Raw genomic sequence first — 27,778 nt, 5'->3', positions numbered from 1 at the left:
GCTGGACAGTCGGAAGACTGGACGAGCCGCGGGATCAGGAAGAGACCCCGAGTCGTGAGGACCCATGTCATCCCCTGTGTAAGTCTGCTCATTGCGCGTGTAATAAAGTGTTATCTGCTACACTCAGAGGTGCCTTTTCTTCTTCCTTCACTTGGAATTGTTTCTACCATTGCCAAGAGCTGCCCTCACTGTTAGTGTGGTACACTTGCACACCACCAGAAGTCCACCCACCTGTCTGGTTTTGCTTCCTCCACCAAGACAAAATTGGTATGGAAAAGATTGACTGATCACATGACCATTATGACAGTGGTTGTCACAGTAGTCACGTGGCAGTCCCACCAGCTGCCAATCGTTAGCAGGGACTAAGAACTGACTATCACAAATCAGTTTCAGTCAGTGAGCGTGCTCTAAGCACAGAAACATCGGCTGCCCAGCAACGCGTATAGATGGCATGTGGGCGTTAAAGTCCATGCTTTTGCCACCGCACATATGTGATAAGCAATAATAAAAGGGTTAAAGTCACACTGAACTCGCATTGTTTTGTAAAATAAGATAAATGCAATATTTTTAAATGTATGTAGAATGTACTTTCTATCGCTCTTGGGTAAACTTAATCTCTCAAATGCAAGATTTTTTCTGCTGTTCTCAGACTTTCTTTTCTATGGTGGCTACATTTGTTCTCTATGCCCTCTGGTGTGTGAGAATGTAGCCACCCTTTCCTGCTCACCCCTGAGATGAACTTAATCTACCAGCAGATATCTTCAGCTGTATCAAAATTGTAGAATCCATAGAGTGGAACATGTGACCAGAAAGAACGGCACTACTTGCTTTATACTAGTAATAGGGCGTTGTATCAGTGGAGGATCAGGAGCGAGAAGCCTGAAAACAGGAAGAATTTTTAACCAATGTCCACCCAGCCTATAGCAAAACGACGGCTAGGTGGGACTCTCGCCAATCCAGGTGGATGTCATATGACATCTTCCCGGATCACTCCTCGTGCGCACCCACTGGGCCGCACAGTCTGTGTGGATGATTGATCGCTGTTCTGGCCCGCTGCCTGTACAATGTGACCACTGTAACCAGTCACAGCAGGTCACATAACAGTTGTAAACAATGGATTGCTTCCTTTCAAGCCATCCATTGTGTACGACTGTGTTGATAGCAGTGGTTGGTCACAGTGAACACATGGTACAGACTGTTGTGGCCAATCACAGCAAAACAAACTGAATCGACTTAATTTAGTAAAATGCTTGGTATGCAATTCATTAATTTGTAAAATAAAAAAAAAATACTGATCACTTTCCCAGAGTAGTACAATGTTACTATGGTAAGAATTATATTGTTCTGGTCAAAGTGTTAAAAATAAAAAACATTAAAAAAAGAGAAAAAATATAAGTTAAAAAAAGTCTGTTTTTCTGATCACCGCCACACCAGTTATATGATGATGCTGTACTGCACCGGTAACAGTATGTAAGAAAAAAAATATATACATTTTTTTAATTTCTTAATTTTCAAAAAAATAACAAAGAAATTACAACTTCAAAAAACTCACCATGCCTCTTCCTAAATACCTTGGACTGCCTGCATTCCAAAAGAGGTCATTTTGGGGATATCTTTACAGTCCTGACATTTTTGGTCCTCAAGAAATGAGGTCGGCCGTCAGTACATCAGGATTGATCAATTTTCAGATATATACCATAGTTTGTGGACTCTACCTTTCTTACAGACTAAACAATATACTCTGATTTGGGTTATTTTCACCAAAGAAATGTAGCAGAATACATTTTGGCTGAAATTTATGAAGAACAATTTATTTGTAAAATTTGTTAACCAAAACAAAGAAAGACATATTTTGTGCATATCAAAAAATAAAAAACCCTGTGGTGATTAAATACCACTAAAACACAGCTCTAGTTGTGTGAACAAAATAATAAAAATTTAGTTTGAGTTCAGTGTTGCATGACTGCGCAATTGTCATTCAAAGTGTGACAGCCATAGGTGTGCGCACAGGGTGTACTGGGTGTGCCTGGGCACACCCTAATCACCCTGTGTGTTACAGATTTCCCCTGCTGATTGCCCCTACCCCCGTGGCAGCTGAGGCTACAGAAAAAAGGCCTGGGGAATCTCTGTCCTCAGTCCATTTCTCTATTTCACCAATGAATTGTAAAAAAAAAAACATAAAAATACTAAAAGAAAAAGAAAAAAAAAAACTAAAATAAAATATTAAAAACAAAAACTACTGACACCAATCTCATCGCTCCTGACACCGTCCTCCGCTCTACTGACATCATCCATTGCTCTACTGCGCATATGTGTTTGGGGTGCACACCTATGGCGACAGCCCTGAAAGCTGAAAAATGGCCTGGGCAGGAAGGGGACAAAAATGACCTGTATTGAAGTGATTAAAAAAAGAATAAAAGAAAACCAAGACATGGTATACTTGATATGTTAGAACCATTGACTTTAGTGTCACTTTAAAATAGAAGCTACACTCAAACAGAATTTTGGGAAGTGTTAACGCACAGTTTTGCACTTGTTACGTTAAACCACCACAATGGTGCATGACTCTTTTTTTTTTTTTCCAGAACTCAGTGCACCACAACTCACAGCATGCATGGGGGGGCATTGTGTGTTGCTTTCTACTGTGCAGTGCGTTGGTGGTGCCATTCCTCTGCACAGAGAGCACATGTGTTGTGGTACCATGCGTGCGCATGTTTGGCGCACTTTGCAGCAGTGCACAAATGTGAATGGGCCCTATAAGGCAAGATCTGCTAATTCCATCAGATTTCAATACCTCATGTCAGTTTGCTATGCGGCGGTTTTAAATGTAATAAAAAAAAAACACTTTACTGTGTGTGTTTTGTCTGTGTCTGTGTGTCTGTTTGTGTGTGTGTGTGTGTTTGTGTGTGTTTGTTTGTGTGTGTGTGTTTGTATGTGTGTATATACAGATGTATTTTACCCATATTTGAGTAAAACATACATCAGTTAAAGCGGAGTTCCGGCCTCGGGGGTCGAATTTAGATAAAAATACCCCCAGGACAGTCAGGGCTAGTACATTCCACAATGGATAGCTTCTGAACTGTTCCGGGTCACACTTACCTGTAAAAAGAAATACTTAACTTGAAAAGTTCTTCTCCAGCGCTGCCATCTCAGGTGTGGGCAGCTGAAGCCAGCGCGTCCTCTTCTGCGGCCTTTTCGGTGACGTTGGAGTCCCACAATGCACTGCACCGGCCCCGCTAGTCACTTACGGTGCAGGCGTGGCATCCCTCCACAGCTTCTGGGCATGCCCAGAAGCTGTTTAGCAGGGAATGCCGCGCCTGCACCAGAAGTGACGAGCGGAGCCGGTGCAGACGCATTGACAAACCGGAAGAGACGGCGCGGGCCGTGGCCACGGCCGCAGAGGGAGGAAGGGGAAGGAAGGTGAGTATATTTTCTTCAATATCAAGGTAAGTGACCAAGAAAAAAAAAATTGGGAGCATCCATTTCTTTTTCAGGTGACCCTCAACAAGCGGATGGCCCAAAATCAATTTTTTCGATTTTGAGGCCGGAACTCCGCTTTAAGTACAACCTCTAAATCTTCTAGTTCTGCTTTGAGTAATTTTCTGTTCAACATATTTTTTAGTCCTTTAATCAGTCAATGTGAGGTCTGTAGAACAGGGGACTATACAATGTTTTCATAGTCTGTACAGTAATGGGTTATTAATAGCCCCACCATACAATGCTATAATTATTGTCTGTACAGTAATAGGCTATTAATAGCCCTACCTAGTTTTACAGTCACTTTCGACTACTGCAGCAGTGCCTGGGATAACCCATGCTCCCCATGTCTAAGGTTTGTCTGCATCGCTGTGTAATTGTGCATGCTACACAACCATGCATCAATCACTCTGAGCATCTATAGGTAAATAGACACAGTCAGACATCCATTAAATCTGAAACGCTGACTCGGTAATAACAAAAGTGTCTCAGTCCCAGATGTTCCTCATCACATTAAAGATGATTGACAGGTCGAGTATGATTGCATGTCATGCCCAGCAAAATGGATAGTAGGAGACAATAATTCCAAGTCCTTTGCATTGAGGAGGTTCGGAATCCGCCGTTCCATGTCGGATTGATTCTAAACAGATGCTAGAAAAGAACAGATCATTTTGAGCTATTCACAAAACTCATAGACTGTGCACTTTCTAAACATTGGGCACTGCGGATGAAATAAATATTTATATTGTCTGCAGCAGATTCACTTTCATGTGATGTCAGTAAATAGGAACAGAAGTTGTCAGACCAATTGTAATTACTGGCATTTTATGGCCACCTGTAATTCTGTTTTATTATCATGTTGGATTACATTTTTTTGTAGAGGTTCACCGAAAAGAAAATTTGGTGTCGAAACTGAAAATTCAGGATGCGCTTGACCGAAAACAACAGTTTAAAGAAATCTATAATATATTTATGTATATAATTGTATTATATTGGATTTTTTAATTAATATAATCAATTTAAATGAATATGAATGGGTTGTTGGTCATTATCAGCACCTTTTGCGCAAGTAAAGCTAAAAAAAAAATAACTTTAAATTCTATGTATGTTCTCACCCGTCCATTGCGCTTTTGTTGTGTTAAAAATCTTGCTTGCTGCATTTTTGAACAGTTAAAAAAACCACACCTCCACTTTGAAATACATTGAAAATAATAACACACCCGTGTTACGTTTTTTATGCAATTTTTGAGTTACATTAAAAACACACTATGAGCACATTAAAATCGTGGCAAAATTGCAAATTTTTGGTGCGACTATCGGCACCTTTTTCTCTATCGGCAAAATGCTGAAAACACAATTTTCGGTCGATATATTTTGGCCGCTGAAATTTTGTACATCTATAATTTTTTGTATATTGAAACTTTTGATTTAACACTGAATTTCTTTGGTTTCCACTTCAAAAGAGCCCATGAGAATATTAATATGGGAGCTGACATTATTTGCTTTCACTGGTTTATAATCCCTGTTTTACTGCCTAATGTTTTGGTAACCTGGAACAAGCAAACAACCAATGAAGTCTGAAAAGATGAATTTCTATTCTTGCTTGTGTTGCACATATGCTGAAAGTATGGTCAATAATTCCAATGTGCGAAGGGATCGGACCGGGTGAAATCAGAATTATTTTTATTGAAAACGTTTCTGCAACTACAAGGACATGAGTGAGGTATGATGACCTTTTTATTCTGAGGGACACAGCAACTGCTATTCTGTTCCCCCAGGAACAAAAGGTCTAACTTTTAGTTCCTCCCATGCCTTGCTTGCAGCTGAACTTTGTGCTGCCATCTACTGGTGGTTTCATAAAAATGCCATAAAACGGAAATGTGTTTTTTTATGGGGTACCTGACATCCCTTACACTTGCTTGTTTAAGGTAGGTGACCCAACAGAATGACAACTTTGGTGGCCAGGACAGCAGTGGCTGATCCCATTTATCTGCCCCCTCAGTTTCCATTAAAGGGGACACTCGCCTGCCTATTTAGGGGAAAATTACAGTGTAAAGGTACCCCAAAAAACATTTTTAAATACCTCTCCAGCAGGCCCCTGTCCCTTTTTTCTCCATTGCAGCCACCACCAAAGTGCCCAGTGTTGAAACTTAAAGAATTCAGTTAGGTCACCTTCCTTGTCAGGAGGCGGAGGTCACATCTCCCCCTATACTCAAAATAACTAGATATTTTGTACCTGCTGAGAAAGGAGAAGGAGCGGGGGATATCCCTCGAGAGGGAAACAGAAAATGTCACTTTGCCTCTTCATGTTTTATAAAGTTAATGAACAGCTTTTTTTTAGGCATGCTGAACAGTAACTGGTGGCAGAAGGTTGTCCATAAACATATCTAAACCGCAAAACAAAATATATAATATAGTGTACTTTGCCAATTCTTAAAGTGACTGTAAAATTTAAATAACAAACATGGCATACTTCCCTGCACCGTTCAATAGTTTTGTACAGAGCAGAACGATTCTACTCTTCTTAAGTCCCCCACTGGTGCTCCTGGCTCCTCTCCGCTGTGTGCCCGCACAGCAAGCCGCTTGGTATAGTGGCACACGTGCATGCTTTCTCCTGAGCCTCGCTCTGTGTGTCCATAAGACACACAGAGCAGTGCCTGGCCCTGCCCCCTACTCCCTTGTTACTAGCTGCAATTGACAGCAGTGGGAGCCAAAGGCACGCGCTGCTGTGTCTGAGCCAATGAAGAGGGAGATAGCAAAGAGAGTCTAGAGTTGTGCACATCCCTGGATTGAGATCGGGCTCAGGTATGTATTTTGGGGGGCTGTTGCATGCAAAAGGTTACTGCATAGGATGAAGTAAGGTGGAAAAAAGACCTGCCTTTACAACCATTTCAAATGTGGGGGCTTCATTCATTTTTTCCTTTGGGGGGGTCTTTTTTCTGTTATCATCTAGAGATCTGACCAGCTGATCAGTAACATTCTCCCTGTGTTAGGGGGGCTCCACTTTATTGAGGAGCAACAAAGCAACCTTTAAACAGCAGCATTGTCAACCTGGGGAGAGAGTCGTTTTAAACCCTATACACATGGGCCAGGAGGTGATCCCCTGGTCAGAACACAATACCTCAGTGGGGAGATCGCTGTACTAACATTGGATAGTTAGTACAGTGAGCTCCTCTCAAGCGCCTCAGTTTTTTTTTTCCGTTCAGCCCGCTGGGATGAATCAAAAAATAACTGATAGTGTATACCTTTTAGATGCACAAATTGAAGAATTTAATTGTGTTACCTAAAGCGGACCTTCAGTCATTTTTGTCATCTTTCCATCTATTAAATCCTCTGCCCTTGTTGTTTTAACTTTGGATAGTAAAACATTTTTTTTCTGCCAGTAAAATACCTTTATACAGCCCACTTCCTCTTTCTTGTCTTGTAATTAGCCTAGGCTAATGACATCATGCACAGCTCTCTCACTCTCGTGAGAGTTTGCCAGCAAGGAGGGGTGGGGTCACAGGAAAGCTGCAGAGCTAGAGGGGGCTGGATGAGGGCGGAGATAACAGGATTCTACAGAGATCCATGGGTATTCATCAAGAGAGGAGAAATGTACAGGCAAGCAGTGGTGTGAGTCTGTCTGTATAAATATATATATACATATACATATACATATATGTGTGTGTGTGTGTGTATGTGTGTCAATGTGCTTCTGTGTAAATGCATACAGTGAACAGGCATCTGTGGCTGCCCACAGTTAAAATGGCTGCAGCCAGACTTAGAGGAGGGAGATTTCTGCAGCATATTTGGCAAGTTCAGAATCACAGGATATATAAAATAAGATGCAAAGTGGTTGGAGGGAAGCTTCAAAATGGCAAATAATGTTTTTATTACAAATGATGTGAGCAGACTGCAGTTCCTCTTTAAAGATATGTGCATCACATTAATGGATAGATAAGATAATGAAAGTGACAGGTCCACCGTAAGAGCAGTTACTGGTATTTCACATTTGTTAATGGCACCATGCCCTTGAGATACATATATTCTGGGTTATTTAAATCACATTAGAAAAACGTATGACAAAATTTCAACAGTTTTGGCTTACTGTTGTTTCACAGACCTCAGGGAGGAATTTTAGTGTTGTTGGACAATAACTATTTTGTACCCGAAAAAAAAAATGAAACCTTTCAGTGATTCCAGTTGGATGTTACTGGTTCTGTACTGAGATTTGTGACTGTATACTGCCTATATATTTCCTTCCATCCTTTGCGCAATTTCACAATGGAATGTGGGTTTGGTTCAGAGCTCAGTCCAACTCTGAAGAAACTTCTGATATGTCCTAAAGGTCTGCACATACACCTATATCCTATAGAGAGGATTGAAGGGGATCTTAGTACAGAATGCAGCGTCTGTTAAATCACCAGGCTTGTGAGCAGCGTTTTCAGGATGTGTTCTTTGGGCGCTCCTAATACCGCTAACACCACAGCTCTGCTTGGCAAATAACGATGCACATTTATTTTCCACTTGGCAATAATAAATATATATTAGTTTCTTTGAGTAGAAAAGACTTTTCTCTACATTCAAGGGACTAACTGTATCATGTTCTGAGCTTATGAACAAGATTTTGAGAAGCCGCTTACGATAAAGATCTCTTCTTTGACCTCAGCAAACAAGTGTAACTGGAGAGTGCGTGTTTATGTATTAGCAAAAGGACATTCATGCCCCATGCCAGTCGATGGAAAAAACAAATAAGGAACAGTGGGTTTTTATAGCATAGGATTACGTTTTTAATGGCGCTTAGAGGGTCACGAAGGCTTGGCCATGACAACTCATTGATACAGAATTTAGATTAGCATGCAAAATTTGGAACCTCCTTTTACAGCCCTTTTTACCCAGCTTTTTTTTTTTTTTTAGTTCAGAATCTTGTAAAAGTTGGCTTTTTGATGAACAGCGACAGTGATCCAGACTAAAAATAATAGCAGGAGCATGTAGTGGGGACCCCCCGAGATTTCTCATGTTTTTGTAGACAGCAAGCAGAAAAAAAAATGTGAATTTGTCCTCTTTACCTCTGGTAATCCCCCCTGGAAAATTAAACATGTGCTATGAATTGATAGCGGCTCATGACATGTCAGTTCCCCATAGAGACTCATGCAGTCAGTGCGGCTACATTCTTGGACTGCAGCTCGAAAGTTTGTGTAAATGATAGATGGTTGTTGCCTATGAGCGCTGCTCCTAGAACACTGTGCTACTGTTTGCTTTGCAAGCTTGTTTAAGTACAGCTTTACCTACTAGTTACTTCAGTATGATGAGATGATATTAGCAGGAATTGAAAAACTGAAAGGAATGCTCAAGTTTTAAAAAATGAACTATGATATTTTACATTTCAGCAGAATTTTCATACAATGTTGTCTGTTTCCCCTCCGTATTGTTCATTTCTTGAACGATTCTTTGGAACATTTAAATATATATATATATTTTTTTTTATTATGGGGCGTTTGAAAATACAAATCTTAATTGAGCTATAAATTAGAAAAAAATAAGTTTCAAAGTAAGTGTAGTCACAGTTCCGCGGACCACCCGATTTCATTTTTGGAAATTGTTCCGTTTTGGTGAGTCATTGGCTTGCCTCGGTGGAAATGGAAAAGCGATTAAGTCAAAAAGTATGTTAAAAAAATATATTAAGTAAATAAAATAATTTTGATTCTGGATTGATAAAAGTAGGCATGTACCTTTTTGTTTAAAAAAAAAAATATATATATATATATTATTCTTCTGTTCTTTTAACATTGAGTCCAATTACATACTTTCTAAGTAATTTTTTGTTTTATCGAGAAACGTTGGGCAAGACATTGGAAGGAGTTGTTAGGTGAAATTAATGAGATTACATTTTCTGTTTTATTTTCGTTTTATAGGTCTGTATGAGCTCTTGGCTACACTACCGGCCCAGCTGCAGCCACATGTGGACAGCCAAGAAGACCTGACCTTCCTCTGGGATATGTTTGGTGAAAAAAGTCTCCATTCACTGGTAAAGGTAAGCCCCACTGAAATACTATTCTAGCTTCAGAGTACACATTATACAGGATTATGGTTTGATGGCCTCGGAACTTCAGACACGGTGTTGGCATAACACGGAAATGACAAATTCACATTTGTCAGAACCGCTGTAGCAGCAGCGAGGGTTGATTTTTCTATCAGAAGGCTGTAACGAGGAGAAGAAAGTCATCTTAGTTGACTGTTGGCAGTTTGGCTCTCTCTGTAGACAAACCATTTCCTGAAATGTTTCACTTTGAAAATTGTTTTATGTTTGGGAACAACTCTGGAAAATGAACATTTGACTTCTGATTACCCCAAGGCAGGTTTAATTTTTGGGATGCAGACACACAAATGCTTGTCTAATTTTCTGGCTTATGTAGTGTGTTTTCTCCCAACTTATTTATTTATGTGTTCTGTCTCCTTTTCCCCTGTGTAATATTATATAACCATTTTACATTTAAGTGCGCAACAAAACAAAATGCAGGTTTAAAAACCCAAAGCATTTTTGTACCATAAACAAAAAAAAAATCTGTACTTTTATTTTTTTTTTCTCTTTTTAAATGATTCCTAAAGTCAGCTGGAGTTTGTTAAACTAAATGCAAGTTTAACTTTCAAGCACTTTGGGAACACAAAAATCTAGGGTTCTCAGGTATGACCGTTTATACCAGCTTTTATGGTTACAAGCCTGGCCCAACCCCCTCCTAACTTTCTGGATCTACTTTTGACCAGTGAGGCAAACAATAATTAAAATGTGTGGGGGTGGGGCTAGGCTGTTAGGCAAATTATGGAAATTCCTCTGTGGGCATAAAAAAAAAAAAAATGCTAGTTTATTATTTTTAATTGCAGTTACTCTTGGTAACAGAACTCCAGGCAAGCCCCAAAAGCATACTTTAATCCACCTAAAGTTGTGTAAACACTCAAAAATCGTTACTTGAACTTTTAGCTACTGCCAAAATTACATGAAATCTATCATTATTTTAGATTGCCATAATCACCTATTCACAGCAATTTCTCTGAGAGTAGAAGTGTCAGCAGTGTGAGCCAATCAGACTTTTCTGTATTGCATTGAAAACGGTGCAGTGCAAGCCATAAACATATAATAATATGTGAACTCCAGTTCAAATTTAAAGTGAAATTAAAGTCTAACATGTTTCGGGGACTAAAAACTTAGGGAGACGTTTAGGCCTGGCTTACAGCAGGAGAAGAGAGCTAAAAAGACCTTCCTTGTGTGCTGATGTTGATTCAAACGGATGCGACAAAAGAAGCCCAACACTCTGAATAAGAACTTCACCTTCTAGCTATACCGATAGTGAGGCTTTGGAGAGAATGGAGCCAAGTTCAATATTTATAGAAAAAGTTGAGGTTTGCATGCTCTTTCAGCGTCCATAGCTCTGGGTCTACTGATCATTTTGACATTCAGTTTTCACTAGTTGAACTTTTCTTATGCATTTTCTAATCTTTTGCCCAGTTTGACCTTTACATGTGTTTGACCTATTTACATCAAGAATGCCTAATGAAAATTTACCTGTAAAAATAACTTTTACATACTCTACCTGTTACAAATGAAATGCTGATCTGAAAATAAATAAAAGAATAATAATTTAAATTTGCTAAAAAAACAAACAAAAAGAAAACACGTTTTGGTGAAGAGTAGCCACTCTTCACCAAAACAAGAGGGAAGACAGCGCAGCGCCTTCTAAGTGCAGCAAGACATTTATTGAAGTATGTGCAGCAGTATTACACTCGCATTTAGTCGGTGAATAAGATGCAGTTAGTCAAGTAATGTTGATCATCAGGAGCATCACTGGAGCGGGTCCTGGTGGTGGAGGCAGTGGATCCCGGTGAGAGCGGCAGGGGGTTCCTCCGTGTACAGGGATGGCCTCGGTGGTGTCCGTGGGCTCCTCGTCAACTGGTGGAATGCTGGCACTCGTGGGTCCTGGGATCCTGAAGTCACTCCTGGCGGTGATGCGGGATGCTACGGCGACGCGTTATCGGAGCATGCGCTCCTTCCTCAGGCCTGAGGAAGGAGCGCATGCTCCGATAACGCGTCGCCGTAGCATCCCGCATCACCGCCAGGAGTGACTTCAGGATCCCAGGAATGCTACGGCGACGCGTTATCGGAGCATGCGCTCCTTCCTCAGGCCTGAGGAAGGAGCGCATGCTCCGATAACGCGTCGCCGTAGCATCCCGCATCACCGCCAGGAGTGACTTCAGGATCCCAGGACCCACGAGTGCCAGCGTTCCACCAGTTGACGAGGAGCCCACGGACACCACCGAGGCCATCCCTGTACACACGGAGGAACCCCCTGCCGCTCTCACCGGGATCCACTGCCTCCACCACCAGGACCCGCTCCAGTGATGCTCCTGATGATCAACATTACTTGACTAACTGCATCTTATTCACCGACTAAATGTGAGTGTAATACTGCTGCACATACTTCAATAAATGTCTTGCTGCACTTAGAAGGCGCTGGGCTGTCTTCCCTCTTGTCTCCCCCCAGAGATCTCTTCTGTCTCTTCCGCCGGCAGCCGCTACAGTGGACAGCTACCCCCTGAACTGTTTGGGGGTCCCCCCACCCCTGGTGTTTCCCTTCTCCCTTCCCCCCCCCCTCCCCCGGGTCCCCAGGACCAGACATTTTTTTTTTTTGAGACCTCTTCTTGCGCCAATTCACCACCAAACCATTGTCACTCTTCACCAAAACGGAGCAGGCCCGAATGAGAAAAAAAATATATAAACGTGTATGTTGTAGCTGAAACCTCCACTGTTTTGCTCTGTGTAAGCTGTACTGTAAGCAGAGAAATGGGGCATAGTCATGAAAGTTTCCAGGATGCAATCTAATCCACTTGGGCAAGAAAATTAGGTAAAGTTGTAAATTGTATCATGTTTTCTGGCACATTGGTAATTTACTTTTAAGTGGCCATCATTTTATATGTAATTCTTGATGTTGGGCATACTGTGGGAGGTAGGATTTAAAAAAAAAAAGCTTACTCCCTGATCTGGGCTATTAGCGTTTTGCTTATTTTTTTTATTTCTCCCCTGCAATTTTCTATTCCAAAGAACTGTCTCAGATTCTCTCTCTCTGAAGTGCTGTAGACCTAATTCCGACCTTTGGCTCAGCAAGAGATGGGTTAACATGCTACCACTGACAGCGAATGCTTATTCAACATGCACAAATGTTTGCTTGCCCTTGTTTGGATGAATATCTGGGCCGCTAGCACAGAACATTGCCGACTTTTTTGTATGGTTAGCATTAAAAACTTGGAGTTAAGCTTAAATAAATAAATGTTCACAGAGAAAAATTATAAGGAATATATATGTATTTTTTTGAGGTCCCACATGGCAATGGTTCAGTAGCCACATTAATTTAAAATAATTTCCTTTAACAAAGTCAACTGAAATTCTAGTAAGTTGTTTCATGTGATGGCTCTATTCCATTAAAATACTACTTCAATATATTAGGGTACATGAAAAAGAAACATGTACAAAACTCCATATGTTTCTCTTTTTAACTTTTCAAAACTTGTTCTGTACCTTTTTGTATACATTTTTATATTTTTTTGTGTAACCTTTTTTTCTGGTTTGTCATTAAGAGGGATAAAAGCAGAACTAAACTAAGCTATACTTAATGTTATCTCTGGGGATAACAGAAATCCTCTCATGCAGTGGGGCTGCCCCTGTACTGCATGGGATAAATGCTAGTTTATGTCTAGGGTACTGGAAAAAACACTTTCTAACCTTATTCCCACTCTGCATTAGATATGAGGAAGCAGAGGGGCAGTCCACAAGCTGGATAGAAGGGAAGAAGAGAAGAGCACCAGTTGCCAAGAGAGCCTGCAGGAGCAGGGTCAAGTAAGAAAAAGGGCTTTTTCCAGGACGCTAGACATAAATAAACATTTAGGCTCCATTCACACCTGGGCGATTTAAATCACGGGCAGAAGCACCACGATTCTGCCCGTGATTCAGAGTCGCGGCAAAATGCGGGATGCGTTTGCGATGCCATTATTTCACAAGGGCATCCTAAACGCGGTACGCAGTGATTGTGGCACAACAAATTGTGGGTCGCATGTTGCCCAAAAGAAGTCCTGAAAGTTCATTTGGGCGCCCGCTATTTGTGAAGCGACAATTGTGGCAAAATCGCACCGCGTTTGGGGTGCCATCGAGAAATAATGGCATCGCAAACGCGTCCCACGTTTTGCTGTGGTTCTGAATGCATTTCAAATCGCCCAGGTGTGAATGGAGCCTTAAGCTTTGCAGTGCGGGGGCACATCACTGCAAAGGAGGATTTTTGTTTTACCCAGAGATAGGCTTGAACTCTCCTACAGTGATGTGAGGTCCTTCGCCTTTGCAAGCTTCTTTGGCGGTACTTCTAGCTTTCTTGTTGTTCTGCGTGCGTCATCTTTGACCAACTCACTTGGCCAGCCCAGGATGGTCTAACTTTTCAGCAGTGTTTGTTTTACATCTGTAGATCCACTTTAAAGTGAATCTGTGTTTTGTCAATGTAGGGCAAAGCAATAGGTTCACTTTAGTACCCCCTACCCAGCAACACATACTTGCATTTGTTTTTACCCATTACCCCTCTGTGTAAGCTATGTTTCTTACACAGGGTTAGGTGCTCTCTCCATGTGTCAGATCTGGTGATTTGCCCAGTAGTTTACATAGACTTAGGAAGGCTGCTTAATCACTGATGGGTCGAGCAGGGGGAACTGAGCTACTGAGAGAACAACTTGATAGTGCTTCTGCTGTGTAGTTTGAGGACTGCTCCAAAGTGCTTGCAGCTGCAGAGTTCAATGGGGGCTTGGTATCGAGCTCATTCACTGCTTGAAAACATATGTACATGCTTGAATGTCCATAGTCTTGCCACAGGTTCAATTTAAACCCATAATGCACAACCATTAAAGTGATCCTCTCACCATGGTACTCATACCAGTCACATGACTGGATTGTTTGCAATCCTTCAATGCAGGGCCTGCACTGAAGAATGTAGACGGAAACCTCAGTGCACTCCTGATCAGTCTTGTGCAGGGTTTCCTGTGCAGCTACAAGGGTCCTGGGGATGTTGGGGAGGGGAACAAGCTGCAGGAAGACTTCAAAAAATTGCAAGGTCAAAATCTCAGCACTGGAAATTACTGATGAGGTAGACTCACAATGCCATGTTATGTGGCTGTGTGCCTGTAAGATAGTTGTTTTAATATATTTATATTTGGTCATAGAGCTTGTTGCTTGCATGCTGGTTGATAAACAGGGAAATATTCTCACTAACCTGTGATGGTAAGTACGAGGATTTTTTGTGCAATTGAAGTGTCCTGTGGCTTATGATTTCACTTCTGAGATGTAGGGAACAAATAGGAAAGTGACTGCGTGCTCACTACTAGGCTAATCCAGCAGGCAGACCCTTGTGTTACGGCCTCACACTTGTTTTTGTCCACCTTGGTAACCAACAATTTGCTCTCATCCATCACAGACAGGTCAGGTTATTCCTGACATTCCAAGAAGTCACCCAAATAAACTCGTTCACCTGCACTGAAAGGCAAAACTTTTTTTTTTTAGTTTTGGATGGAGCCAGGGAGGATTGGAACCTCTCAGTTTTTTTGATATCTCAATCCCAGGTAGCAAGATTCATCCTCTCGATTTGTCCTGATGGCCACTGTGACTGAAGTGAAGGAAACTCCAAAATTTTGGAATGTCACCAGAACTAGAATAGAGTGGAAACTTTCCAACAAGAACCACAAATGCATAACTGTCTGAAAGGAAATTTTCCTCACTTTCTGATGTGACTACAGATGTAAAAGGCTCTCTCTAGTGGGAACCCGTTCCTGCTATATCTAAAACAGAAAACAAAACTGGCTTCAGATACACTTTAAAATGTGGCCATACACAACTAGAATTAGAAAAAAAATCAGATCTTGGAAAGTTTAATTTTCTAATGGGTATTGAGGTTAAATCAATGATTTTCTACTGTAGTGATGGAAAATGAATGGATGGAATAAATTAAATTTCTCTTTCGTTCATCAACGGCACACAGCGCTCCATAAATCATAACCAGTGGGTTATATTGCCTCCTCCAGGAGTAGGACCGGGCAGAACAAAAAAAACACCTGGCTGTGCCCATGGGCCATCCTCTGCTGGTATATATATATAACCCCCCCTCTCTGCTCTAGGTAATCCGTTTTAATCTGTCTAGTCAGGAGTAAGGACCTAGGCTAAGGCTGGGATCTCTTGTCCTAGCAATATTCTACTTCCTTACTTCTTTTTTGTTTTTCTCTCGGGAGATCTTCAATCAACTGCCGGGCTGGATAATCTAGATCCAGTGGTCCCGCCAGCTACAGGAGGATACCGAAGTTCGTGACGAGGTCACGGGATCCTCTGACAGACGCCGCAGGCATCTAAGGGCCACGGTAAGGCCGGTATCCACGGCTAAGGCTTCTTCCACAGTTCCTGCGAGAAATCAAGATCTTCCAAACATCCTGGTGGCTGTAAACGTCTCTTGGGGGGCTTCCTCTCACAGAAGACCAGTTGTCCCAAGGGCTGATTTACCATCCTGTTTTACAGTCACGGGTTTTAATGGCTTAGCTATTGAAAGCCAGGTACTGAGTGATAGAGGTCTGTCTGGATCAGTGATCCCTACTATGGTAAAGGCGAGGAAGTCATCTTCCAGCAAGATATACCATTGTGCGTGGAAATTGTACATTTCTTGGTGTGAGTTGATTGACGCTCATCCTCAATCTTTTTCTGTGGCTTGGATCTTAACCTTTCTTCAACAGGGCTTTGATCAGAAGTTGACCTTGAGTATCATCAAGGGCCAGGTGTCTGCCCTGGCAATCTTCTTTCAGCAACCCCTAGCCAAGCACTCTTAAATTCATACCTTCATTCAGGGGGTTCGACATGTGGCTCCACCTTTACGGTATCTTTTGCTGCTATGGGATTTAAATTTAGTACTTTTGGTTCTCCAGAAACCGCCTTTTGAGAATATTCGGGAGATTCCCTTGCCTACGTTATCCCATAAGGTGACATTCTTGGTGGCTAGGGTATCGGAATTGACAACATTATCCTGTCGCAGTCCCTATTTAGTGGTCCATAGGGATAAAGTGGTTCTTCTTCCCTGTCCATCATTCCTGCCCAAAGTTGTCTCTGACTTCCATTTGTGTTGCCTTCCTTTTGTCCCAAGCCGGCTCATCCCATGGAATTTGCTTTGCATACCTTGGATGTGGTTCGTGCGATTCGGGTGTATCTGGCAGCTACTGAGTCTTTTCGGAAGTCAGACTCGCTTTTTATGGTTACGGACAACCAAGAAAAGGGCTGCCGCTTCTTCGGCTACCATCTCCAGATGAATCAGACAGACGGTGACTCAGGCCTATTCCATTAAAGGTCAGGTTCCACCTTTCCCTGTCACGGCGCATTCTACATTCTACTCGGGCGCTTCCTGGGCCTTCCATCATCGGGCTTCAATATCATATGTTTGCAAGACGGCAACTCGGTCGTCCGTGCATACCTTCACAAAATTCTATATGGTAGATACTTTGGCATCCGCGGATGTTTCTTTTGGCCACAAAGTTTTGCAGGCTGCTATTCAAGAGGGGCTGTTCCCTCTTGAGGGGTGTTTTTTTCTTTATACCTTTATTTTTTTAGATGGGGCTCCTGTGACCTGGTTTAGGCTCCCGTGTCCTGGTTAAGGGCTCTTCTGTTTAGCCTTGGGTTATTTTCCCCACCCCTCATTTTCCTTTTGGCACTGCTTTTGGACATCCCACTAGTTATGATTTATGGAGTGCTGTGTCCGTTGATGGGAAACGGAAAATGGGATTTTTGTACTTACCGTAAAATCCATTTCTCTGAGTTTGACGTCACAGCACCCACCCCTCTATGGAGTTCTGATACTTCTAATACTGCTTGCTACTAAACTTATTACCTATAGCCGAGAGGGGGGTTATATACCAGCTGAGGACGGCCCGTGGGTGTAGCCATGTTTATTTTTTTAGTTTTGCCTAGTCCTTCTCCTGGAGGAGGCAATATAACCCACTGGTTATGATTTATGGAGCGCTGTGTCCTCGATTAACTCGGAGAAAAGGATTTTATGGCAAGTACAAAAATGCAATTTTTAACAGTAAATGTGGTTTTCATTTGAGAAACATCTTTCATCCAAACTTAAATGTTAAAAGCAAACAAAATTATAAAGTACTTTTGAATTACATCCGTGAAGTGTCTGATTGCTGACAAGATTTTCATACAAACCAGTGTGTGGCCAGCTTAAAGCAGAGCTCCACCCAGAAGTGGAAGCTCCGCTTATCTGCCTCCCCCCTCCAGTGCCACATTTGACACCTTTCAGGGGGAAGTGGGTACCTGTTTTTGAAAGGTACTCATCCCTACTTACGGGAGACCTCGCCGGGTGAGATCACTCTGATGTTCCCCCACCATCCGCGCACTTCGTGCATGCGCATGAGGGAACCGGCAGTAAAGCCTCAAGGCTTCACTGCCAGTTTCCCTTAGAAGCAATGGCGCAGCGGCAGCAAAGAGCCGATGTAAAAATTGGCTGGGGTGCTGACATCGTGGGATCCCTGGACAGGTAAGTGACCTAATATTAAAAGTCAGCAGCTACAGTATTTGTAGCTTCTGACTATTTATTTTTTCTGAGGGAGGCTGGACCTCCTCTTTTAATTATGGGGGACTCCTAGAGTTTGCAGGGGAGTGATCATGTGTTGGTGAACCTCCCTAAAGCTTTTCAATACTAAACCCTTTACCCAAGCATGGGCTCCATCATCCCTGCTTGCACCACACTGAAGCCTTATAAGATGGGTTACTCTTTCAAAACTGGGCAGCGAACTTCTGTTTTGGTTGCAAGCACAAATTGGACCTCCTCACATAAATAATTTAAGAGTGAATTTCACATTTTGAAAGCAGAGCGCTAAACTCCTCATGATTAACTAGAGCAGACTGGCAAAAAGGTATTTTAACTACTCTTTCCTGTGTATTTGTGTTGGGCGGCGAACTAGTGAGCTTGGCGGCGAAACAGATTGTCAGATCAGTAATTTAGATCTTTATTTTTTCCCTCATATTGAAAGGATATTATTCGCATCACTCTGGCTTGCTTTGCTCAACCTGTGGTTAGCAGGAAAATGTGTTCTCTATCTCAGTGTATCTCCGAGGGTTAGATGTCAAGTAATCCTGTGTTAAAGAGGGAAAGAAATAGATAGAATTACATGTGAAAATAAGGCACATTGTTAGCTGTATGTTTTCCTAATGGTGAATTGCTGTCTCTTGGGATTGGTTCAGTCAAAATGTATTTTTAAAAAACTTACTCATGAACTCTCCTTTCTCCCTCCCTGGAGTGCGGTTACACACAAGCTTCACGACTCCCGGCTTGTGGTGCAAGGTGATCGGGGAAGTTTGTTTTATGTGATTATTCATAGTTTACATTACGTTAACATTTGTTGACACTGCTTTTAAATCAGTGGTTTGTTTTCTTTTTTATTTTATTTTTTATTCACATGAAAAAGGGCATATTGCCAAAAACTAATATTTTAAGCATGTGCTTAAAAAATAATAATTATAAATAAAAACATTTCAGTACATCTCTGCAATAAAGTAGTAAATGCAAATATAGAAAAATAACTATTGGTACTGCACGAAATCCAGGGAGCTCCTAATGTCCTATAGAGAGCTGGCAAATGTCGCCTTGTGTCCGCACTAAAATGTCTAGGTGTGTTTACAGTCCTGACTGAGTTCTGTCTGAGTTATGGAGATTAGGAGAGGGAGAGGTGCTCTGTGGTCCTATGGGTGATCCTCAGGCAAGGGTGACTTGCAATTTCAGTTCAGTTCAGGAAAAGCAATATTGCTAGGTCGTGAATGATTGGCTCACTCAGGAGGTAAAGAATTTTGTTTTTATGGGTTTGTGCATCTTATAGTAAGTGGACTTTGGATCTGTTTGGGCTGCATACCGATGCCTTTGGACATACAGTTAGGTCCATATATAGTTGTACACAGGCACGATTTTCATACTTTTGGCTCTGTATGCCAACAGAATAAAATTAAAATGAAACAATCCAAATGAATTTGAAGTGCAGACTTTCAAATTTAATTCAAGGGGTTGAACATAAATAATAAGTACAAATTTTAGGAACTGCAACCATTTTTATACACGTCCCCCCCCCCCCCCCCCATTTTCAGGGGCTAATATGTAATTGGAACAATGAATACAATCATAAATAAAACGTTCATTTTTAATATTTTACTGAGAATCCTTTACTGGCAATGACTGCCTGAAGTCTGGAACCCATGGACATTACCGAAGAATGGGTTTCCTCCTTTCTGATGCTTTGCCAGGCTCTAACTGCAGCTGTCTTCAGTTGTTCTTTGTGGGTCTGCCTTTAGTTTTGCCTTCAGCAAGTGAAATGCATGTTCAATTGGGTTGAGATCAGGTGATTGACTCGGCCATTGCAGAATATTCCACTTTGTTTCCTTCAAAAGTTCCTGGGTTGCTTTTCAGTGTGTTTTGGATCATTGTCCATCTATACTGTGAAGCACCGTCCAATCAACTTTGCTGCATTTGGCTAAATCTGGGTTGACAGTATATCTCACAATGCTGCAGAATTGATCTGCCTGCTTTTGTCTTCTGCCACATCATCAGTAAACACCAATGACCCAGTGGCACTGGACGCCATGCATGCCCATGCCATCACACTGCCGCCACCATGTTTTACAGATGACGTGTGCTTTGGATCATGAGCTGTTCCAAGCCTTCTCCTCACTTTTTTCTTCCTGTCATTCTGGTACAGATTAATCTTAGTTTCATTCGTCCAAAGAATGCTTTTCCAGAACTGGTCTGACTTTTATAGATGTTTTTTGGCAAATTTTAATCTGGCCTTTCTATTCTTCAGGCTTATGAATGATTTGCACCTTGTGGTCATCCCTCTGTATTTGCTCTCATGAAGTTTTCTCTTGATTGTAGACTTTGACAATTATACGTTCACCTCCTGGTTTTTCACTTGTCTGGATGTTGTGAATGGGTTTTTCTTTACCATAGAGAGGATCCTACGATTATCCACCACTGTTGTCTTCTGTAGTCATCAAGGCTTTTTTATGTTGCTGAGTTCTCCAGTGCGTTCTTCTTTCTTTAGAATGTACCAAACTGTTGATTTGGCCACTTGTAATGTTACTGCTATCTCTCTGATGGATTTGTTTTGTTTTTGAAGCCTTACAATGGCCTGTTTCACTTGCATGGACAGCTCTTTTGAACACATGATGTAGGTTTCCAGCAAAAGATTTCAAATGCAAATACCACACTTAGAATCAACTCCAGACGTTTTACTTAATTGATGAAGAAATAACAAAGGAGTAGCCCACACCTGGCCATGAAACAGCTTTTGATTCAATTGTCCAATTACTTTTGGTCCCTTGAAAAAGGGGGGCTGGCTATTCTTAAGAGCTGTAATTCCTAAACCCTTCCTTCTATTTAAATGTACATACCCCCATGCACTTTCAGTCCATATCCATTATATAACTATAGCTTGAACATGTTTTTAGAAATGCATGAAAAAAAAAAAAACTAAAATTGTACCTGTGTCCAAATATATATGGACCTAACTGAACATTAATTTCCAAAATTGTGTACATAGTTATTATTTTATCAATAATAAGATGCTGAACAGGCCACTATTTAACATTATAACTATTTTTAAACAATACCAATTTTCTCAATACCAGTTGAAGAAAAGTGAGAACAATGAAATCTGGGGAATTGTTTCTGTTCTAACATGACTGTGCACCAGTGCACAAAGCAAGGTCCATAAAGACATAGATGAGCGAGTTTGGGGTATAGGAACAATACTGGCCTGCACAATCCTGACCTCAACCCGATAAACACCTTTGGGAGGAATTTTTGCGGAGACTGCGAGACAGGCTTTCTTGTCCAACATTAGTGCCTGACCTCACAAATGGGTTTCTGGAAGAATGGTTAAACATTCCCATAGAAACACTCCTAAACCTTGTGGACAGCCTTCCCAGAAGAGTTGAAGCTGTTATAGCTGCAAAGGTTTGGCCAACTCAATATGGACCCCTATGGACATAAGACTGGAATGACATTTAATTTCATGTGCGTGTAAAGGCATGAGTCCCTGTTCTTTTGACAATATAATGTATCTTGCATCCCCCATGTGGAATTATATTCTTGAGTGCTTCTTTTTGGGTAGCAGCAGACTGCATCAAGAGATTATTCTTCATTCCCTCACTGTTTCTGAATTTCTATAACACTTTAGAATCTCATATTGGTATAGCCAAGAATGGGAAGGAGGAGGGACTGGCATCTTCTATTCAGCTTCAAAAGGACATGTTCATGACAAAGAGGCCAGTGGTTGGAAGGAAGAAGTGCAGTGGCATGATTTTTATTGTCTTCTTTATAGGGTCCACTTTATTGCAGAGTTACAAGCTTACAACAAGCTTTTTTTTTTCTTTTTTTATTTAAACAGGGCCGGCTTTTAAACAGGGCCGGCTTTCACATGCTCCACTACCAAAGTCCCAATCACTTTTGTTAATGGGGTGGCAGATATTTGTCACTCTTCCTGCTTCCCCATATTCCAGTGCTGGGTGCCTGAGTGGCCAGTCACAACTGTCACGTCGGTGTGACCAGGAACTTATTGAGCCATGTGCAGAATTAAACTTTTACAAATGTGAAACTTTCATTGATACCTCAGGATGCTCTGGCAATGGAAGGCTGTAAGGGAGCGCAAGAAAGGTGAGTATAGGCTGCCTGCTGAGGCTTCTATGATGCAAACCTGAAACTTTGCCTAGTACTGATTTGCTTTCATTCTTGAAGTATTTCTCCACTCAATGGTCATTCAAACCTTCTAAGGTCTGGAATCATTGGTATTATTGTACGTTTTTTTTTTTTTTTTTATAGCGCCAACAGTTTGCGCAGCACATTACAATGTAGAGGGGAGACAGACAGTACAAATACAATACAGTTCAGGACAGACGGGCCATGTTTGTGGAGCTAAAGGGAGGGGGAGGTGGTACAGAAAGTAGTAGCTGTGGGGGGTGATCTGATGGAGGTGACTTGGGTACAGTTCTAAAGGCCCGTACACACTTGACGGAAATCGGATGAAATATCCTCCGATTTTTCTCTCTCTTGCTCAGCATTCATAACCGTTTTTAGTTGACAGTGCATAAATGTTCACAAAATTTCTCGTCCGATTTTTTATTTTTTTTTGGGACATTTGTTCCTAGACTTCCGGGTCGTCAGCAACTTGGTGTTTGTCCCTCTGTTTTTTTTTTCGTTGAAAATGTCGGCATCGGCTGCTGAAAGGAATTCTTGGCAGATTTTCTACTATTGTGTACCCCACTTAAGGTGGAGTAGGCTTCTCCAAATAAGTGAGTTTTCTGGGATCGCCTAAAGGCAGACAGGGTAGGGGCTGACCAGGCATACTGAGGCAGGGTGTTCCAGAGGATGGGAGAGGCTCTTGAGAAGTCCTGGATGTGAGCATGGTAGGAGGTTAAATGGGAGCAGAGGTGTTGGGAGGAGCGGAGAGGACAATTTGGGCAATATCTGCAGATGAGCTTGATGATGTAGCTGGGGGCGATGTTGTGGATGGCCTTGTATGTGGTGGTTAGTATTTAGAATTTTATACAATGGGGTAGGGAAAGCCAGTGAAGGGATTGGCAGAGAGGAGCAGCAGTCATGGATCGGTGAGTAAGGTGTATTCATCTAGCAGCAGCATTCATAATAGACTGAAGGAAGGGGGGGGGGGTGTCGCCTGTGTAAAGGTAGGCCAGTGAGGAGGGAGTTGCAGTAGTCAAGATGGGTAATAACCATGGAGTGAATAAGTTGTTTTGTCGTGTCGTTAGTCAGGAAGGGGCGAATTCAGGAAATGTTTATAATATAAAAAACCCTTTATAATATAAAAAAAAACCCTATAAAAATCTGCTACAGACCATGCACAATGTTCGGTATCACCATCATTCTATAGCAAAAAACAAGAAGGCCTTATGCACACAGGGTGATTTTGCAGCCACTTTTAGGGGCCTCAAGCATTTTTTTTTTTTTTTATGGTTGGTATACTCCCCTCCATTTTATCCTATGTCTCCATTACCACAAAGACTTTTAGAAGCTTTTAGAGGCAGGAGCGTTTATAAGCAGGAAAAAACCCCAGGGCCAGTGCTTTCAGGAGCAGCAAAGGTTTGCCAGTGAAAATGCTTGATGCATGTAAACACATCTGAATGTGCCTAAACATGTTAATGCTAGATGCTTTGAGCGCTTGAGCATTAATTCATTTCAATGGCCAGAATAAATTCTTATTCTGGCCAACAAAATGAATTAATGCCCAAGCACTTGATGCCTGTAAACACGCCTAAACGCTTGTAAAAGCTTTAAGCTAAACTTCTAGCCTTATTAATGTTTTGTTGTTATACAAGGATGGTGGTATCTAATGCCTCGTTTCCACTGAGCGGATCGGTTCGGTTCGGGTCGGTTCGGTACGGTACGCTAATTTGAGTGTTTCCATTATGAAAGTGGCCCATACAACCGAACCAAACCGCGCCATTCCTGGTCCTGCTTCAGATGTAGGGCCATAGGAAATGGTACGGTACGGTTAGGGCGGAGCTACTGACGTCACATGATAGATTCCACTGATTGGCGGACAGGAAAACTTCAATGCTCACGTCAAATGAAAGAGCAAAACAAACACCTCATTTGGTGTAAACCCCACATGGTCCCTGGTGGCCCGACTTGCAGTGGAAACGCTCATCTGAATAGACCGGACCATTCTATCCCTTCCAAACTGTACCGACCCGAACCGTTCCGGTCAGTGGAAACGAGGCATAACATTGTGCTTGGTCTGTAGTAGTCCACAAGGTAGGATTTTTTTTTTTTTTTTTTTTAATTCTTGAAGTTCAAGCTTGTTGTCCCTTAGAAGCTGAGGAGCTGTATGATCCTGTCTGGACATCCTTCTGTTACAGAAGATAGTATCTTTAGTTGTTTAAACTGAAATGTCAATGAAATCTGAATGTCTTTTGAGAGTGTTATGTGTAGGAATCCCGGCATTCTGACAGATGAGAGAAATGTTGAAATTGGTGCCATAGTCAAGATGTTCTTTGTTCAATGTGTTCTTTGGCCTTCCCACAGACGGTCTCAAACTGGTGATGCCAAACCTATAAATGACCGGTAAATACATTTAGCCCAAATGGCAATACATGTAAGAGTATAATCTGTACAAATTGAAAAGAATATATTTTTTTAATGGTTCTTTTTCAGATCCCATGCATGATAGCATGATAGTTTTTACATTTTGTAATGCAGTATAGCCGTCTTGAGATGTTGGCCGATGCTTGTGGTGTGAAGTATTGTCTGCTGTTTGTTAAAGAAAATATTGACTTTGAATCAAGGGTGTATAATATACACGCTTAGCTAGGAAGATGACTTTTTGATGGGCACACATCCCTGATGTTAATGGTTTTGCATCGCAATAAAATGCCACTTAAACCCCATCATAGAAAAAAACATCTCGGACTAGACTGCACATGCAGATGCTGTGACTGGCAGACTGACAGTACATTATGAAAACCAGAGCTTATTACAGCTGAGTTTATTACCTTTAGCAATCCGTCAGTTTCCATGGTTTATTTTCTCAGTGCAAGTTATTGAACAATGCTGGAATCTGATTGGTTGCTGTTGGCATCACCCTTAAACTAGATCTAAACTTTGATTGGATGGCATTTAGTTTGCTAAAGTGCCGTGTATCAGAATCAATCGCCTTGTTTTTTTTTCGCACCCAAAAATACTATTTTGGCCTTTTTTTCCTGTTGTTTTTCCTTCCATCTCAGTGCTGATAATCTATTCCAGCCTCAGGTTTTTCCTGTCTACAAAATGGATTCAATTCATTATTTTCCTCAAAATTGTACAAACAGTACCCCATAATGACAACATGAAAGTAGTATGTTTGAAATCTTTGCAAATGTATTAAAAATAAAACAATCCCATGTACATAAGTATTCACAGCCTTTGCCATGACACTCAAAATTTAGCTCAGGTGCATCCTATTTCCTCCTATTTCTAAAAATTGACCGGAGTCCACCTGTGGTAAATTCAGTTGATTGGACATGATTTGGAAAGGCACACACCTGTCTATATAAGGTCCCACCTGTCTATATGTGTCAGAGCACAAACCAAGCAATGAAGTCCAAGGGATTCCCTGTAGACCTTTGAGACAGGATTGTATGGAGCTGCAGATCTGGGGAAGGGTACAGAAAAATTTCAACAGCATTGAAGGTCCCAATGAGCACAGTTGCCTCCATCATCAGTAAATGGAAGAAGTTTGGAACCATCAGGACTCTTCCTACAGGGGGCCACCCAACCAAACTGAGTGATCGGGGGAGAAGGACATTATTGTTTGTAGAATCTAAGGAAAATAATTGAATCCATTTTGGAATAAGGCAGTAACATAACAAAATGTGGAAAAAGTAAAGCGATATGAATACTTTCCGGATGTACTGTACACTCATTCTTGTGGGCTGCACAAAAATGCTGGTTTCCTGATAGCAGCAATAAAGGGCCATGCCTGCAAAGATACTGTCTTAATTAGGGGTACGTGTGACAAGGTGGCAAAGATAGAACATAGTTGGGAGACAAACATCAAGCAAGCTGCTCCAGGAGGATCTTTACTCCCCTGTCTATTCCCTATTATGGCATGCTGCTCCGATTCATCTTGCCAGCAGATGAATACCAAGAATAAGAAGGGTTTACTGCACTTGTCTGATATACATTTAAATTATATTTAATAAAATTATAGAAACTGTATTTTTTTTAGTTGACCTTTACTTTTCCTTTCATTCTCTTCATATTTTAAAGTGGTTGTAAAGGCTAAAAGTTTTATACTTTAATGCAGAGACTTCAATATCACTTCATTGATGGTATGTCATATAGTGATTTTTAATTTTTATTGACCCCCCCCCCCCCCCGCGCGCTGCCTCCCGGTCTTTGCGAGCTTATCCAGAGCCGTTGGTAAGCCTGGAACCTATCCTATGTGGCCGACGACTAGGCAGAAGGGCAAGATAGCACCCACTCTGCTCTATGGCCTTGGAGGACTGGAGCAACCTCTGACATCACCTCCGGGTTCACGGACAGATAGACAGAATTTTTTCATTTTTTTTTTTTTTTTTGCTTTGAAAGGTAAATGAGAGGTCCGGAGTCTTTTTGACCCCAGATCTCTCAGTACAGAGGACCTGTCATGCTTATTTCTATTACAAGAGAGGTTTACATTCCTTGTATTTGTAATAAAAGTGCTAAAAAAAATAAAAAGGCACAGTGTAAAAAAAAAAAAAAAAGTAAAATAAGGAAAAAAAACCCCAAAACGATCACCATTTTATTATTTAGGGCCTCAATTAAAAAAAGAAACACACACACACACACACACACACACACACACACACACACACACACACACACACACACACACACACACACACACACACACACACACACACACACACACACACACACACACACACACACACACACACACACACACACACACACACACACACACACACACACACACACACACACACACACACACACACACACACACACACACACACACACACACACACACACACACACACACACACACACACACACACACACACACACACACACACACACACACACACACACACACACACACACACACACACACACACACACACACACACACACACACACACTTTTTGGGTGTTGTAAGTAATTTTCTAGTAAAAAAATACAGGAAAACCTTGGATTGCGAGCATAATTAGTTTTAGGAACATGCTTGTAATCCAAAGCACTTGTATATTAAAGTGAATTTCCCCATAAGAAATAATGGAAACTCATTCATTCCACAGCCATTTTTCAGAAGTCCTTAAGTTTATAGTCCATATAAAAAGATTATAGCAATTTGATAGGTTGTGTAACCATAAAATGTCCATCCACAAATGGCCGCCTCCACAAGGGGATTAGAAGAAAAATCCAGCAGAAGCTACAAAGTATAAAAGAGAAGTGATTTGATGAAGGTACAACATTTAGCAACTCACATGGTTGATGATTAAAAGAGACACATGTAAGTATGCAGGCATCCAGGTTAAAGCTGTCAAAATAGACCATCCTCCGCACCGCTGGCTTTCACCGCTGTCAGTCTGCAATCGTGTCTGGGAAGACTACCCTGCAGTAGAGCGATCCGAAAGCAAGGCTTGACGCGCCTGTGGAGCGCAGCGTGAATGGGATGACATTAATCCCCGCGTAAATAAGAATATTCATATTAAACTGATTAC

General features: G+C 41.5%; 1 protein-coding gene across 1 annotated transcript in view; it reads left to right on the top strand.

The window, feature by feature from the left end:
• MPP7 (MAGUK p55 scaffold protein 7) overlaps positions 1–27,778 on the top strand; it is a 401,547-nt gene that overhangs the window by 30,977 nt on the left and 342,792 nt on the right. Inside the window, exon 2 of the mRNA XM_082259696.1 lies at positions 9,372–9,490. Coding sequence (XP_082115822.1) covers positions 9,372–9,490 — 119 coding nt within the window. The remainder of the gene's footprint in view (positions 1–9,371; positions 9,491–27,778) is intronic.

The sequence above is a fragment of the Pelophylax lessonae genome (assembly GCF_965119305.1).
Source record: "Pelophylax lessonae genome assembly, chromosome: 5".
Lineage (NCBI taxonomy): Eukaryota > Metazoa > Chordata > Amphibia > Anura > Ranidae > Pelophylax > Pelophylax lessonae.
This window is presented reverse-complemented; position numbering and strand designations above follow the sequence as displayed.